Consider the following 15310-nt stretch of genomic DNA (forward strand, 5'->3'; position numbering starts at 1 on the left):
TGAGTTTTTATGGAGGCAGGTGGGGAAGATATCAGTTGATGGAAACCATGTAGGTTGATACTGAGTTATGGAGAGTCATTTATATGTTTGGACCAATCTAGGTCGATGTCTCCTAAGATGAGGGTTTTATAGGGTATATTGTGGGAAAACCAGGATAGGATATTCTCTAAGATGAGTAAATTATTCCCAGGGGGGATATAGATGGAAGTAACAGCTAGTTTCTTATGAGGAGTAAGGTGGCAGTTTAGTTTGATAAGTTTGGCTGGGTGGAAGTCTGGAATGGGTGTGGTGGAAGGAGAGAGGTTGAGGCTATTGGAGTAGAGGATGGTTGCGCCACCCCCTTTTTTAGGGAATCTGTCAGAGCAACAGATATTATAGTCAGGTGGGAGTATTTCATTGTTAGTGATATGTGGCTTAAGCCAAGTTTCGGATAACGAAAGGATGTGAGAGGTGGTATGGGCTATCCAGGTGTGAAGCTCAGTGATTTTGTTAGTTAGGCTTTGAATATTTAGTGAGTATACAGACAGATGCTTGGATAAGGATGTATTTAGTGTATGAGGCTGGGGATTGGAGACACTCAGAATCCCTGCAGTCTCAGGTGAGCTGTTACCACTGCCATACATTTGGTGAACACTTTGGGAGCTGCGGAGACACCAAAGGGCAGTGCTCGAAATTGGTGGTGATTTGCTCCCAGCCAGAAGCAGAGATATTTCCTGGAGCGTTTGTCCATTTTTATATGGTGATACACGTCCTGGAGATCTATCGAGCACATCCAGTTGTTTTTCTCCAGAAACGGGAGGATAGACTGAACCGTGACCATCCAGAATTTGGTTTGTTTGACAAACTTGTTTAGGATGCTGAGGTACAAAATTGGCCTCCAGTCCCCTGTCTTTTTTGGCACTAAAAAGAACCTGGAGTAAAATCTGGTTTCTGTCTGGTCTGGTGGGACTAATTGGATGTCTCTTTTTTGGAGCAGCTTTCAGATTTCTTGCACTGCTACATCCCTCTGACTGGGTGGAACTTGGGGATTCGCCTTTGCGGCCTCGGGTAAAGATCGAAGGGGATGTGATAACCTCTTGTAATTATTGTCTGCACCCAGGAATCTGTCATTATGGAATGCCAGGTTAAATGGTGCAAAGAGAATTATCCCCCGACTGCTTCCAGAGGCAAGCAATTGGGCCGCTATTCAGGAGAACTGGTAAGGCTGCCCAGAAAAGAAATCTCTGGACCCATGGTTACACGGACCCCCTCTGCCTCAGGGGGGGCATCTTCCTGATGGGTTCCTCCCTCTGCCCCGGGGGGGAAACTTGCCACGTGTGTCATGGAAAGGCCCTTGGGATTTCCTGAACCACATCTTTCCACTTCTCTGATTGCTAGAGTAGGAACACTGGAGAGTGGAAAAACATATGCCCACAGCAGATAGGGTCTTGCTGTCCTTCTCACACCTGGCTAGTATGTGTTTAACCTTTGAACCAAAAGAGGAGGCATCAACAGGAGCGTTGATGAAGGAAGACTTGAAAGGGTCCACAAAGCTGCACAAATGCATCCAGGCATCACGTCTCATGACAACACCTGCACCCGCTGCTCTGGCCACCCCTTCAGTTGTATGGGAAAATCAACCGCATGGACGAGTTAGATATGGATACCAGGGTGGCAAGCTGTGAGGCAACTTTGTCATGTACCTCATCAGACAGAGCTCCTGACAAAGTTCCTGAGAGCTCCATGATCAGATCTCTCTGGAGATGGGTAAAATGTGTCAAGAAGTTTAACGACCGAATGGCAAAGGTTGATGTGATGCCCATGCCTTGGCCCAGCAATCAAGGAGCCTCAATCCTCACCACTAACACCAGTGAGGGGCGTCTCATATAGGAGGAAAGGATAACAAATACACACTGTAAAGTGCAATTTCTCTTAAGAGCACACAGAGATCACAGTCAGTCCGAGGCTGGTCGCTCCCTTGCTCTCCAGGTCCCCAATAAGACTCCCCACTGGCACGGCTATAGGGTCCAAATCTCAGCCTAGTGGGCAAGCTAAAACCTCCAGCACCCTCTCTGTCCAACCAGTGCTTTGTGTCCCTGCCCAAGTAGCTGACACACATGCACACACTTTGAGAAGAGTTTATACAACCACACAGACACTCCTGGGGAAGGCTGGCACAGGTTCTCCAGCTGTGCTCTTTTTTCCCAGACTATACAGTAGTACCAGCTGCCACCACCCACTAATATTTATCAGCTACTCAAAGGCCCTTAAAAGGGTGGCCAGTTATTACTGTGCAATATTACTATCCAATTGGTAGTATAGCCCAGGGCTAAAGCTACTGAAGTGGCTTTGTACAATTTTACCAAAAGCATGCAAGTACTCTAAAGAGCTGAAATTATCTCTACAGTAACAGCCACAGTTGAAAGGGTTTAAAATATTTAATAACAAATAGTCAAAACACAAGACATTACTTTGTACTACACAGTGCTAGTCAAGAGTTAAGAGATCACAGAGAAATACTTAAAATAATTAAGTAGTACAGTTCTGATATCATAGAAAAATGCTTAGTCTAATCTTTCTAGTTTCTAGCTATTTCTAAGAGAAAACACAGGTCTAAGATAAACTTGCATATAGAGCAAGACAGTGCTGGTGAGTTGGATGGTCAAGACAAAAATGCTAAATGCTCTCTGATTCTCTCTGTTTTTAAAATCACATTCCTGGTTCACATTACATCATTCTTTACACTTCCCTGGGTTCCCAGGCTAACAGAAACTACATTTACATTCTTCACCTCTGGGCAGAAACCAGAGCAATAAAGGACATTTATATGCATGCAAATGTTGGCCAATAACTCTGGCCTTAAAACAATAGGCAGGATGCCCCACTCTAGACTCACTGGCTCCGAGCCATAACATCAAAGGGTCATAACATGCTTTACTTGGTCAGTAGAGTGCACTGCTATTACATTTTTTCCAGTTCCACATGTAACACTATTTTTACCATTTAAGACAACAATCCTGTGGCTTACATTAATATTTACAGATGACAGAATTATCTCCAAAATTCTATCTGGTTAGGCTGGCAGTCTTCACCCAATCTTCACAGTTGATAAGGCATAAACCCGCTTCCCTAACCTGTCCATTGTCCGATACTCCCTGTTTGGAGGATGGACAGCAGGACTCTCCTCTGCAAGTTCTTTCCTTGTGGCCGCCAAAACCACCATAGCATCGACTGCTATGCCTTTGGACCAATGTGGGTGATCCTCTAGAGGGGAAAGTATTTTGTCCAGTCTCTGGAGGATTGGCTCAATGGTGTCAGGAGTTATTCAAGCACGCTGTATGAAGAGCTTGACTAACTCATCTGCAGGCGGGGTTACCCAGGAAGTAGAGGGTTGAGCAAGGAAAACCTGCAAGAATACAGATTCCTCAGAAGAAGGGTTGATGGGCTTCCAGTCACTTCTCTGTTTCAGTATCTCCAGCATGTCTCTGAAGGAGATATCCTCAGGGGCGACCATAGGGACCCTTCCCCCTCAAAATAATCCATATCTTTGGTAAGAGATTCCTCAAGGGAATCACCATGCTTCCTACTTGCATGCTCTCTTAGGTGGTTGCTCTTCAGGGTTGGACATCTCAAGAGGACTCCGAAGAGAGGGCGTCCTGTGGTAGGGTATCTTGCTGGTCCCATGCCCGATGTCCCAGCATACTGGACTGTGTCAGCTGTGAACCAAAAGGTATGTACAAGTGGCATTCCAGTGCTGAAGGGGCCAACTGTGAACCTGCTGAGGTGACTGCCCTCTCCATAACCTGGAAGGCAGGCCCACCCGAAGACAGATGGGTGCCTGGAATCGGGAAAGACAACCTTGGAACCGGGGTCACACCCTGCTCTGATGAGCCTGCCTCCAGGGAAGGAGCCTCGAGAGGACACGGTGCTGTCAGAGCAACCGGAACCATGGAAGGCACCATAGAAAAAAATTGGTGCCGTACTAGGGGTCACTGTGCCGACAGACCAGTCACGGTCTCGAAGGTGGGTCGGCCCCGATTGAGCCATGGACCATAGGGTAGGCTCAGGAACCATGGTAACAGCCACTAGTGGAACCGAAGAAGCTGGCACCAGGATAGGCATCAGCATCAAGGGCTCCAAATCTTGCGGGGAGGTTGAAGGAGGAATATATGTTGGAGTCAAAAGTCCTCGACTCCAGGTGGAAGGGAGGTTTTAGATGGAGTTGGGATGCCTCTGGCTGCTAGGAGCTGATCCACAAGTCTCACTATGTCGAGCTCCAAAAGGATCCTGGTGGAATGGGTTGACATCTCTGATGGAGATTCAGGCTGATCAAGGAATGGACTTACATGGTGTCCAACAAAGGGGTCAACTGACAAAGAATATCTGGTCCTGGCTAGTATCTTGACCTTCGGCATCTTGGTCAAACGACTGGAAGGTTGTGATGGGGTGGGGGGGGAGTGATCGGTTTTAATGGAGAGACTATTTTTGGTGCCGAGTGTGTGGTACTGTAGAAGGGATCAGTACCCTGGGAGAAGTAGTCATAGTCGGTTCCGTGGTCAAGGATGGCACTGTAGATGGAGTTTTAGATTCCGGTGCTGACACAGGCGTTGACGTTAGTTTTGAAATTTTTGGTTTTGGTTCCGTTTGAACCTGGGCCTTAGTGGTTTTCAATTCCTGAGGATGAGGAGACGATGGTGCTGACTGGCTCCTCTTCTTTGACTCTTTTTTAGGAGGGGTTGAGATCTTCCCCTCACATAAAGCCTTTGAGAAAGGGGTTTTTAAGAGACCCTTCAGAATTAGTTTACTCTTGCACTCGGCTAAAGTCCTTACAGAGCTCGGACAGGGGTTGAACTTTTAAGTGTGGTACCCCCAGGCAATAAACACAGGAGACATGGCCATCAGAGTTTGGCATCTTCCTGCCACATTTATCACATTGTTTGAAACCAGTAGTGCCCTTTTTGTCCGCCATTATACTAATATCCAGACAACAGTAAACCATAGCAATGAAAAAACAGCAGTTCAACAGTAGCAAAACTATACTGTCATGACAGCCTCCCACAGACACACACATACATGCAGAGAGAAAGGATTTTTTTTTTTATATTACCAACAATGGTAAAGGAGAAAAACACCCACAATGGTAATGGAAAGGAGAAGAAGAATACCAATAATGGTATATATACAAATTACCAAAGGGTAAGGGAAAGGGAGGGGCGGAGCCTGTACCAACGATGGTACTAAGAAATACCAGTAAAGGTAAAAGGGAATGAAATTTTCACTTGCACAAGAAGTAAAGTATCACAAAGTATAAGCGAGTAAGAATAAAGGAGTTATAAGCGATTAGAAAGCAAAACGTTAATATTTAGTGAAAAAAATAAACACTTAGCTTGACAGCTGACCTGACGCATCTTGAAACTCTACGTGGCAAACAGGATTTGATGAGGAGAGGGGCACTATGGGTAATCTTAGCTCGAGAGTTTTTTGGCTGGCGTGAGCTTGTTATATCGGCCTTGTCAGTTCCGAGGACGGAACAAAGACCCACCCGTCATGAATGAATGAAGATTAACATCATCAGATCAACTCCTCTCTAGGCTGGGTAGTTTGCTTCTGGAACAGAATCATTTTAGTTGAGCATTTTCTTTGGTGGCAAAGAGGGCTATGTGTGGGAACCCCCCACTTGTGGACTATGCTGAGAAATGTTTCCCTATACGGATGCCACTTGTGGGGATCCAGCAGGTGTCTGCTGAGATGATATGCTAAGAGTGTTTTGAGTCCCTAGGAGGTACTGAGGCATGAGGTGCAACCCCAGAGAGTGAGCTGTCTCCCAGACCTGCATCACTAGATGACAAACAGGGTAAGAATGGGTGTCCTCTTTTATGTACCACATTACTGTGGCATTGTCTGTTCTGACAAGCAGGACCCCTGGTTTCCACTGATCTTTAAAAGCCACTAGGCCCTTCTGCACTGCCATCAATTCTTTCCAGTTTATGTGCTTGTGTCTGAACTGAGCTTTCCATCTGCCCTGGGTTGAAGATGTTGACAATGAGCCACCCCAGGCTATCTCTGAAGAATCTGTGGTTTTGAGGGGTGATTCTGAAGGGGAGACCCAGGTTCTAGGCACACGCCTATGTCCACTATGCAAGTTCCACTTTGAGGCAAGGTATTAGCAGGATTTCTGTCTCCCGGGAATGTGAGTGTTGGCACCACAGATTCTTGAGGTACCACTGAAGCTTCCTCATACGTGCAGTCTGGCCAGAGGAAACATGAGAATACAAGAAGCCATGTAACCTAATGCTCTGAGGAATTCCCTGGCTGAGAGGCATTGTCTTTGCATAATGCTTTGGAAGTATTGTGTCAAGAAGGAGACCTTTTCTGGAGGAAGGAAGGCCTTTTGAAGGGAGGAATCCAGAAGAGTCACCAGGAAAACTATCCTGGTGGATGGGTCTGTGTTGGATTTGTGGAGATTTACAGAGGAGGGTCTGAGTGAAGGCCAAATCCTTGAGGAGCTTTGACTGAATTGTGGCTTGAATGAGAGAATCATCCAGGTAGTGGTAAATTTGGATTCCTTTTGTTCTGCAGAAAGTCGTCACAGGGGTTAGACACTTTGTGAAGACCCTGGAAGCAGTAGACAAGCAAAGGTCAGTGCAGAGAATTGAAAGTGACTGGTACCTACCCTGACGTGAAGAAAACTTCTGCATGATTCCTCTATACGTATGTGCAAGTAAGCATGCTTTAGGTCTAAGGTGACCATTAAGGCCTTGGGGACTATCATGGGAAGACATTTTTGAGGGTCAGCATTTTGAGCTTTGGTGGTCTTGTGGCAGTAGGCCTTGGCATAGGCTCTGAGGCAGAACCCCTCTTAGAATAGCTTTTGGCTTGGGCCTAAGTAAATCCACCATCCAGACACCAGTCTCCTTTTAAGGCAGAACTGATGCAGGCTGACCTCGAAGGAACGTCACAGGTGCAAAATCACTCACCAGAAGCTGAGGTTTGCTGAGCAACTCTGGGCCGAACAGAGAAACTGAAAGCCAAGGCCTTTATAGAAGTAGAGGGAACCGACAGCATGTCAGACTCCGAATGGGTCTTGACAGAAGTCTGCACCACCACCTCAGTCGCAGAAGGGGGCTGCGAAAGTGCCTCACCTTCCTAAGAGATAACGAGCCTTGGGGAAACTGGCAGACAGTGAATTGGTGTCATCTGAGACCCTAAGCTTGGGTCTTTTTTCCTGATCTTTCTTACATTTAGAGAGCTCAGCCTTGGGATGACTGGCAGATGCCATCGAGCTATGTGAGTAAGATTGCAGACTAAGATGCCTAACTAAGATTTTGGCCCTATGCCTGATAGTCCTACAATTGAAACGGGTGCAAAAATGGCAACTAGGGACATCGTGATCCAGGCTTGGACAAGTAACGCACAAAGTATGAAAGTCTCGGTGTGGGATTTATTTACCACAGCAGAGATAACTGTTAACCTTACCTGACATGAGTTAAAGCAAGAAAAAGTGTTCCCCAACATAGTACTTAGCTTTAGGAGACTTCTCTCAGGTGCAGACCGACCGACACACAAACACTGCTTTGGGCTCCAACAGCAAGAAAGATTGATGTCATGGCACTGGCTGGCTCCCTTTATGCCCAAGCGTTCTGACATCATGGTAGGGTGTCCACCAGACTAGGAAGAGGGAGATTTTTACTCTGATAGTCGGGCTGGCCAAGGGCTTTCACAGCAGGAAATCTCACAAGTCAAGTCAGGACTGCAACAGTGAAACACGAAGAACATCTAGTGTATCAACACTCCTTCTTTAGAAGTCATTAGAAAAGTAGATGTGATATACAGCACCACACATACTAGTGTCAACACTCTTCATTTAGTATAAACATAACTCTCTAGTAGTCATTAGAAATGTGGAGGTAATATACAGCACAAGATATACCAATGGGAGAAAGACTTCAGTTTGGTCAATAACCACAATAGCTGTACCAGTTTCACTGCTGTCTGAAGACTTGAAATAAACTGGCTCTGAGGGCCATCTCTGTGATGAAAAACAATCTTACTGTGAGATGATCTGAGATCCCCATTGTTGTAGTAATACCCTGAGAGGATGAATTTCTAATGCCTTCTGGGTACATCACCAGTGTATCCTGGTTAAATCTGCAGCAGATATAGCAGGACCTGAAACTGTGGTCAGATCCTATGTAGAAGACACAAGCTGAATGAAGATTCTTCTTTGGAATTTGTTTGCTCTTGGCACACACTTCATATTCATAGTCATATGAGGTGACAAATATGAAAGAGACAACAAAAAGCTGTAACCCCCAAAACAATGCTTACATTTTGTAATGAACCATCACTTTGGAGCAGGTAACATGAAAAAGTACAGCAGACAGTTGTGGCTGGTACACCCAAGATAACTTAGTCTGCAAATGGCAGTAACAGAAGGTTACTGACATGGGACAAGGCTGGTGCCCAAACACAATGCGCCAATGCTGGCGTTTGCTACTGGCACTCATTTTAAGTACACGCTGCTAAGTTTTCTGTGGAGTCCCAGTGATTACAGCATGGTCATAGATTATATAGGCATTGTCCCTGAAGTCACATCATTATGTCAGCTGCAGTAATGTGATTATGAAATACTTATCTGTGCAATGTTATAGAGAGTGAAGAGGGATTCAGAAAAGGCATACCAAAGTACGTTTACATCAAAATGACAGAATGGAAAATACAGAACCACAGTCTACAACCATGATATAAGAATGAAGGCAATGGAACGCTGTGGGGGTGGAAGAAGCATAAATGATACTTGCATAGCACCTGTTGACGCAAGCTGGAAGTACTATTTCACTCTGGTTTCAGCTAATTATGTTATAATGTGTTTAACAATATGCCTAAAAGTTCTTTCCTTTGTAATTTTGCCTGCAATATATTTCTGCTTCAAATATTCATTTTAACACATTAATTCCTGCTTCACATTTTTGTGAATCACAGCTTGAGCCCATAGTCATAATGCAAGTTAACACAACCACAGACACATTACATTATGAGCAAATGCTTATCAAGTACAATATCTTCAGATGGCTTCCAAGCATTCTGTCACATAATGCTTGCCCTACTCATATGCAAAATGCTGTTTGAAGGGCCAGACTCACCTTTGCTTTTCTGGGCAGATCTGCTATGTTGATACTAATGGTAAATAACCCACTCACTTTCATTATGAAATGATGACGGTATCAAGAGCAAGAGAATAAGGGTCAGCTTTGTTGTGCTGAATCTGACTTCAAGGTATAGTATGAGAGAAGCTATACTGGGGATTAAAGGCCTATGGCCATACATGGTGCCATACCATACTGTTCTCATGAAATGACATCCAGTAGTACAAGGTGCTTCTACCAGTTCCACATACCTGTTCTTCTGAAGCATAAAGGATTTCCATTAGCCGCTGTACAAGATCATTGCTTTCTTCTCTGTGAGCTTGACAAAGAAGTTCAATGTCCCTTAGCTTTCCAAAGTAGAAATCCCTCTCTTTTTCAACTCCTTCAAGTGCTATTTTTAACGAATGTACCTGATTGTGAAAGTGAGAACACATCAATTAACAAATACATACCAACATATGCAAAATATAGATATAGAGTTATAAATAATGCATTTTAGACAGAACAGCAACAAAATAACTCAAATCACTATTTTGTCTCTGGGATTATAAGGTTCCAACTTCTAAAATCTGCAGTTAAGCTCAGTTGCTGATGAACATTACGAACAGTGAAGTTTTCATCACAAAACTAAGTGACTAACACTAAACATCATACATTACTATCATCAGACAAGCTTTCAGAACACAGCCACACAATCTCAGCTGTAACTTGTATCTTGTAGTGTGTGTACTATATTTACTTGTTACAATGTCACAATGCAATAAAAACTACCATGGGAATACAAGTTTAGGCTTCTTAACATCCTCACAAATCAATAGCCTTTTAAGTACCTATGACCCTATGAACCTGTCTTTTGACACAGACAGCCCCCGCCCCCCACAATTTCCTGCAGTATATTATTGATCTAATATTAACCAAAGCCATATTTTATCACCTTTAGAAGGCATCCACAATAATATCTCAACCACAGCAAGGGAAAGTCCTCTGTCTCACCTCACACTGTCCCACACCTTTTTCCTACTACTGAAAATTCCAGAAAGTGCTTCACCCTCCCAGTTTACATCTCATCATAATTTGTTTGCCTTCTAAACTCCCAACAACATGGTTTCAGACAGGGACACAGTACTTTGACCATTATCTCTCAACTGTACAGATTTTCGCAGAATGTCCAGATTTTGGCCTCATATTTTTGGTCTGTTTTTCATAAAATTATGGTGTCCGGGCAAATTAGTGGTAAATCATTAAAGACTGAAGTTGGAAAATAAAGACAGACATTTGAGTTTCAGACTTCATATCCTTCAGAAAATCCATGCTAATGCAAAACCTGTTATTATATCCTCTGTCTAAGTTTGTAAAAGCAATATTTAAAAATTGTCCCTATTTTTGGCCTTTGTCCCACTTTTATTTATGGCTTTGCCCAGATTTCTTGCTTTAAGAGGTTGAGAGGTATGCCCATTATACTCTGTCTGACTAATGATATCATTCCCACTAGCACAGATCAAGCAAACCTTACTGCTACAATCTTTACAATTTTCACCAAGGCCTTTGATTCAGGGCAACACCCTCTTCTCTAACAATAGTTAACACATTACCAACTATTACCCACATCTTCAGTGGATGCACACATCTTAGTCACATGCCCTTCAAAGTTAAAAGTAAACAAAAACGTATTTCATTCTCAGTAGGTTACCCTCAGAGTCTTGTACGACATTATCCTTAGTCCCTTGCTGTTTATAATTTTCATTACCACTTTTAGGATCACAATACTTAACATTTCAGCATTATTTTATACTAATGACAAGGTTATCTGACCTAGAATTCATCCCACTCTTGCAAGATCTGCAAATGAATATTATGGCAAGGCAGTTCAGTTTTCGATTAGTTTCTTAATTGTAACACTAAATATTAAAAAAACAAAGCCACGCTGCTGATGCCATCTACACACCTATCCCAAATATGCAGAAATGGTCTATTGCCTCACGATTACGTAGCACTTAACATTCTGTGCAGCAGTTTAAATATTTCAGTTTCCATCTTGGTCTACACCTTTAATTCTCCTAACATCTCAGTTATGCAACTACTAGACTACAGAGCTTCCTATCTCTGTGCCATAAAATATTGTAAATTTAAGATCCATTACCTGAAGCACCATCTCAAAAGGTGCATTTCTGACAACAACAGAAAACAGTCTCCAACTAGACCGCAGAACCCCCCATCAACTGTAATAGATTGCAAACTCAGCTAAATAGTGTCTGTAAACTTATGGATAATTCATTCAACTTTGATCACAACTGCACCTCGTTCACCAAAAACAAACGTTTTATCAATCACAACTAAGAGCTACATTATCTTCATCTCACTAATGTACATAATTCTTAATATGGATTAAGCACTTTCAGCCAGTAAAGTTCTTCCTTAAAAAATAAAATGTTCATGCAATACCTTCAGTCTTCAGATACCAATTCTTTTACAGTTCATAGTTAGTAACTGGATATGTGGTCCAGGAGACCACTGAGGAGCCTAGCCCAATTTCCCCAGAAAACTCTGGTTAAGTGATTTGCTTATAGTCACACAGTAGAGAAACTGAGGTTAAGGATTCAAACCCTGCGCTACAGCAAGTACCTTATTAACAGCTCATAACCATAACCCTCTACACTGACAGCTTTCACCCTAATCTCCATTAACATGTTTCACAAAGCGTTACCTTAACTAGGGACTTTAATTATGGACCTTAGTGTGCAAGTGATAATCAGGACCCTCCCTATGCTTCAATAACCCAAGTCTCAGCCTAACTACCATCTTCATGAATCACTCATATGAAGCTGCTAGAGTAAATAAATACTTCATACAACTAATATTAAGTGTGAACACTGCATATATAACTAGAAGATATTTATTGTTTATTAACTACAGAACTAAATACTATTTTGTTTTGAATCATGCGTATATTGTGAATCCATTGTTACCATGTACAACATTTACAGTACAACTCATACTATAGTTACTGCTTTTGTATTGTAACAAGGCCATAGCTGAATAGGCCATTGGGGCCAGTCTCATTTAAATACTAAACAAAACAAAAAAGTTTTAATGTATATGTACATAATTATTCCACTCCTCTTCCCTAGTAGAAGTACTAAGAACCATATTAGAAAAGAAGTTCTGGATGACGGTTAAACAAATCTGACATCCATCCTGATTCAGATGTCTAACGAACAGTGTTTACCAGTGTAGGGGTTTTGTCAAACCTCACCAATGTCATTTTCTTCACTACTCTGATGGAAGTTGCTGGCCATGTGGTGGAATACATTCTAAGCACTTAGAGCAGATGCCTCATCGTCCTTTCACAGCACAGTAACAATCCTAACACAATCCATCTTCAAAATGTTTTCTTAAATGCTAGCCTCTCTCATTTGTTCTATATGTAAGTAAAATATAACAGAATCCATCAGGAGTATGGCTGTTTTTATAATGACAATGCAGTAACCTCATTTACCCTTAATAAATCAACTCAGTAAAATCAAATAAGTGATCAGTAAAGTAAACTAGCAGTATCAAACTGATTAACCTACAATTCTGGAGAATTTTTGTAGAAACTGTGGAATTATTCCAAATGGATTACCTTGTCTGAAAGGGAATTCAAGAAATAATTTTTTATAAAAGCACCTGCAGATTGACTGGATATATATGGTAGGGCTTTCAGCTATCAAGTAAAGAGTAATATAGGGTAGAATACTGATGTCAGTCAGGGGCAGGTATTCAACAGTCCTGGAATTTAATGCAAATGTATGAATCCCATATAGGCCAAGAGTCTTTGCAGACGGACCTGCTGCAAAGGCCTGGGAAGCCTTGATTCCACATACTTATGAAGTATTTCTTTATCTTCTTCATTTGTAATCTTGCATGGGGAAACATAGGGACAGTGCAGGATACGAAGGCCAGGCCCTTAACAAATAGCTTTGCATAAGTTAAGCATTTGCTTAGAAATATGAAGGGAAACAATATGTCAGCACGAGTACCTTATACTGGGATAAGATTATCCTGAACTACATTGTACTGAAGCTTACCTTCAGCAATCTTTTTATTCTGTAAAGGACAACTATTTTATTTTTCTTTGTTAAGAAAGATACCCAAATATTGGAAGGGCTCAAAAGTCTGCTGAATTCCAACACATTGACTTTAAAGGGACTTGGTTTAATTCTGGCAATCATCCGGATAAGGAGAGATGGGAAATCATGCAAGTCTAAGATGAGGAAAGGATGTTAAGTATTTAGCAAACATCTTGGGCACATGAGAAATTAAAATTACTGGGGGATACCCCAGTAATGCCTGGTAATGTGAGATCCCCTCATACAAAATGTGAGAAAATGTACGTTAGCATTCTGGACACGACTGTGCATGTAATTATCTTGCATGTCTATTGCTGCCATAAATATATCATGTGTCGTCAGAGGAAATATTGTTTGCAGTGTCCGCATCTTCAACTTGCTAGCTCTGATCAAAAGTTTCAAGCGATTTGGGTCTGCAGTGTGTTACTGCACAGACCATTTTTTTGGCAGTAAGAAGAATCTTAAATAAATCTGCATTTCATTCTAATAAATATACTGGTTATAATATTCAACTGTCAAGTCACTACTGATTTAAAGGCAGAACCAAGCTGATTAGTTCTCCCAGGAGTACTAAAAGCAGGCTCCAAAACTACTGTAGTCTATTATTTTGGAGATAAACCTACTGGTTCAATTTCTCTGACCCAGTTATTTGATGTTTTTGAAAATACCATGTTGTAAAATGGATCCACCTTCTTCCTTTTTTCTTACCTTCATAGGACACAAACCACTTATCAAACTTCCCAAAGGATTTTCTAAATAGTACCTGAGCTGCTTGTGGGCATCCAGGGTATGTAAGATACTTTTTCCCTTGTTTTTAGGTTCTGAATCTGTGTCAGAAAGTGAGGGATTTATTTATTCATTCATTCTATTTGAAAACAGTGAAGAAATTGGATTTAAAACATTAAAGGGTGAAAAAAATTCCTTAGCAAAACCCAGCAAGTCTTCCCTGTCCATAGTAAGAGAAACAGAAGTTGCATTCTTAAATATTTTGCTTTCTTTCCCTGAAAAAAAAATCTATGGCAGGGGCACTAACCCAGCTACATGGTAATACGTCATTTACTCTCTCCCTCAAGACTAAAAAGAGTAGTTGTGTCTTGCTTGGACAGGATAACCTAATAGTTGTAGTGGCCACGTATAACTCTGAGTCCTTAGTGGCTTTCCAAGGAGCTACAATACAGAAACTGAAACACTATGATAAGCTGTCCAAAGAACCAGATCTAGCCACAGCGGAATCACCCATCTGTGACTGAGGCAGTTAGGGAGCCAGCCTGACACCTGAAGACTCCAGAGAAATGTTGTTACTTACCTCATAGTTGACTGGCAAAGGAGCCTGAAAGGTAGGTAGTAGAGTATGGGTGAACTGGCAAATTTCTTAACAGAAAAAGTAGCATTTCGAGGTAAAGGTTTTAGTGACAGTTCCCAAATGCATAATATCCTGCCTTACAATAAGTATTCTACATAATTCTGTAGAAAAATTATACCAAAAATTATTTTTACACAGATTTTTCTCACACGCATTTCCCAAAGAAAATTACCTTCACAAGATATGACAGTCCATAAACATAATATTTCCTATCATATTATATAAAAATAAAAAAAAAACACTTGTTATTTCTTCAGAAAAATGATGTAGTAAAAGCTTTTCCTACAAGGGTACTTTTCTGCTCAGCCCTAAAGGATCCACTAGCTGTCTCTTGGTTCCACAAAGCTTGGGGAGAGAGAGAGAGAGAGAGAGAGAGAGGGATGGCTTTCATTTTGTACAATAGTGATTATGGTACATGGAAGGTATCCTGAAGCTTTGAAAGCTGGCTGGTCTTATCCTTGGCAAGATATACTGCATAAAGCTTCAGCTACTGCAGCACTGATCCAATGCTGAACATCTATTGTTGGGCATAACCTTGCTGTTGTTGCTACTAACTTCCAGGTGTGTTATTTCTTCTGGCATTACCTTTTTTGCCTGTACTGTTGCTGGCTAGTCACGTCACAGTACAATGGCCAAGAATTTAAGGACTGGTGGGTGAAAAGTCCAGCTGTATACGAATGTTCACTATAACTATAGATGATGAAATACTAAGA

The 15310-nt window shown here is 42.0% G+C and overlaps 1 protein-coding gene across 4 annotated transcripts in view; it reads right to left on the bottom strand.

The window, feature by feature from the left end:
* MAPRE2 (microtubule associated protein RP/EB family member 2) overlaps positions 1 to 15310 on the bottom strand; it is a 2455004-nt gene that overhangs the window by 101734 nt on the left and 2337960 nt on the right. For all 4 annotated transcript variants that reach the window (XM_044066619.1, XM_044066620.1, XM_044066616.1 and 1 more), the window contains one exon: positions 9377 to 9535. In XM_044066619.1, coding sequence (XP_043922554.1) covers positions 9377 to 9535 — 159 coding nt within the window. The remainder of the gene's footprint in view (positions 1 to 9376; positions 9536 to 15310) is intronic.

This window comes from Protopterus annectens, chromosome 3.part1, assembly GCF_019279795.1.
Source record: "Protopterus annectens isolate FY-2018-M chromosome 3.part1, PAN1.0, whole genome shotgun sequence".
Taxonomy (NCBI): Eukaryota; Metazoa; Chordata; order Ceratodontiformes; family Protopteridae; genus Protopterus; species Protopterus annectens.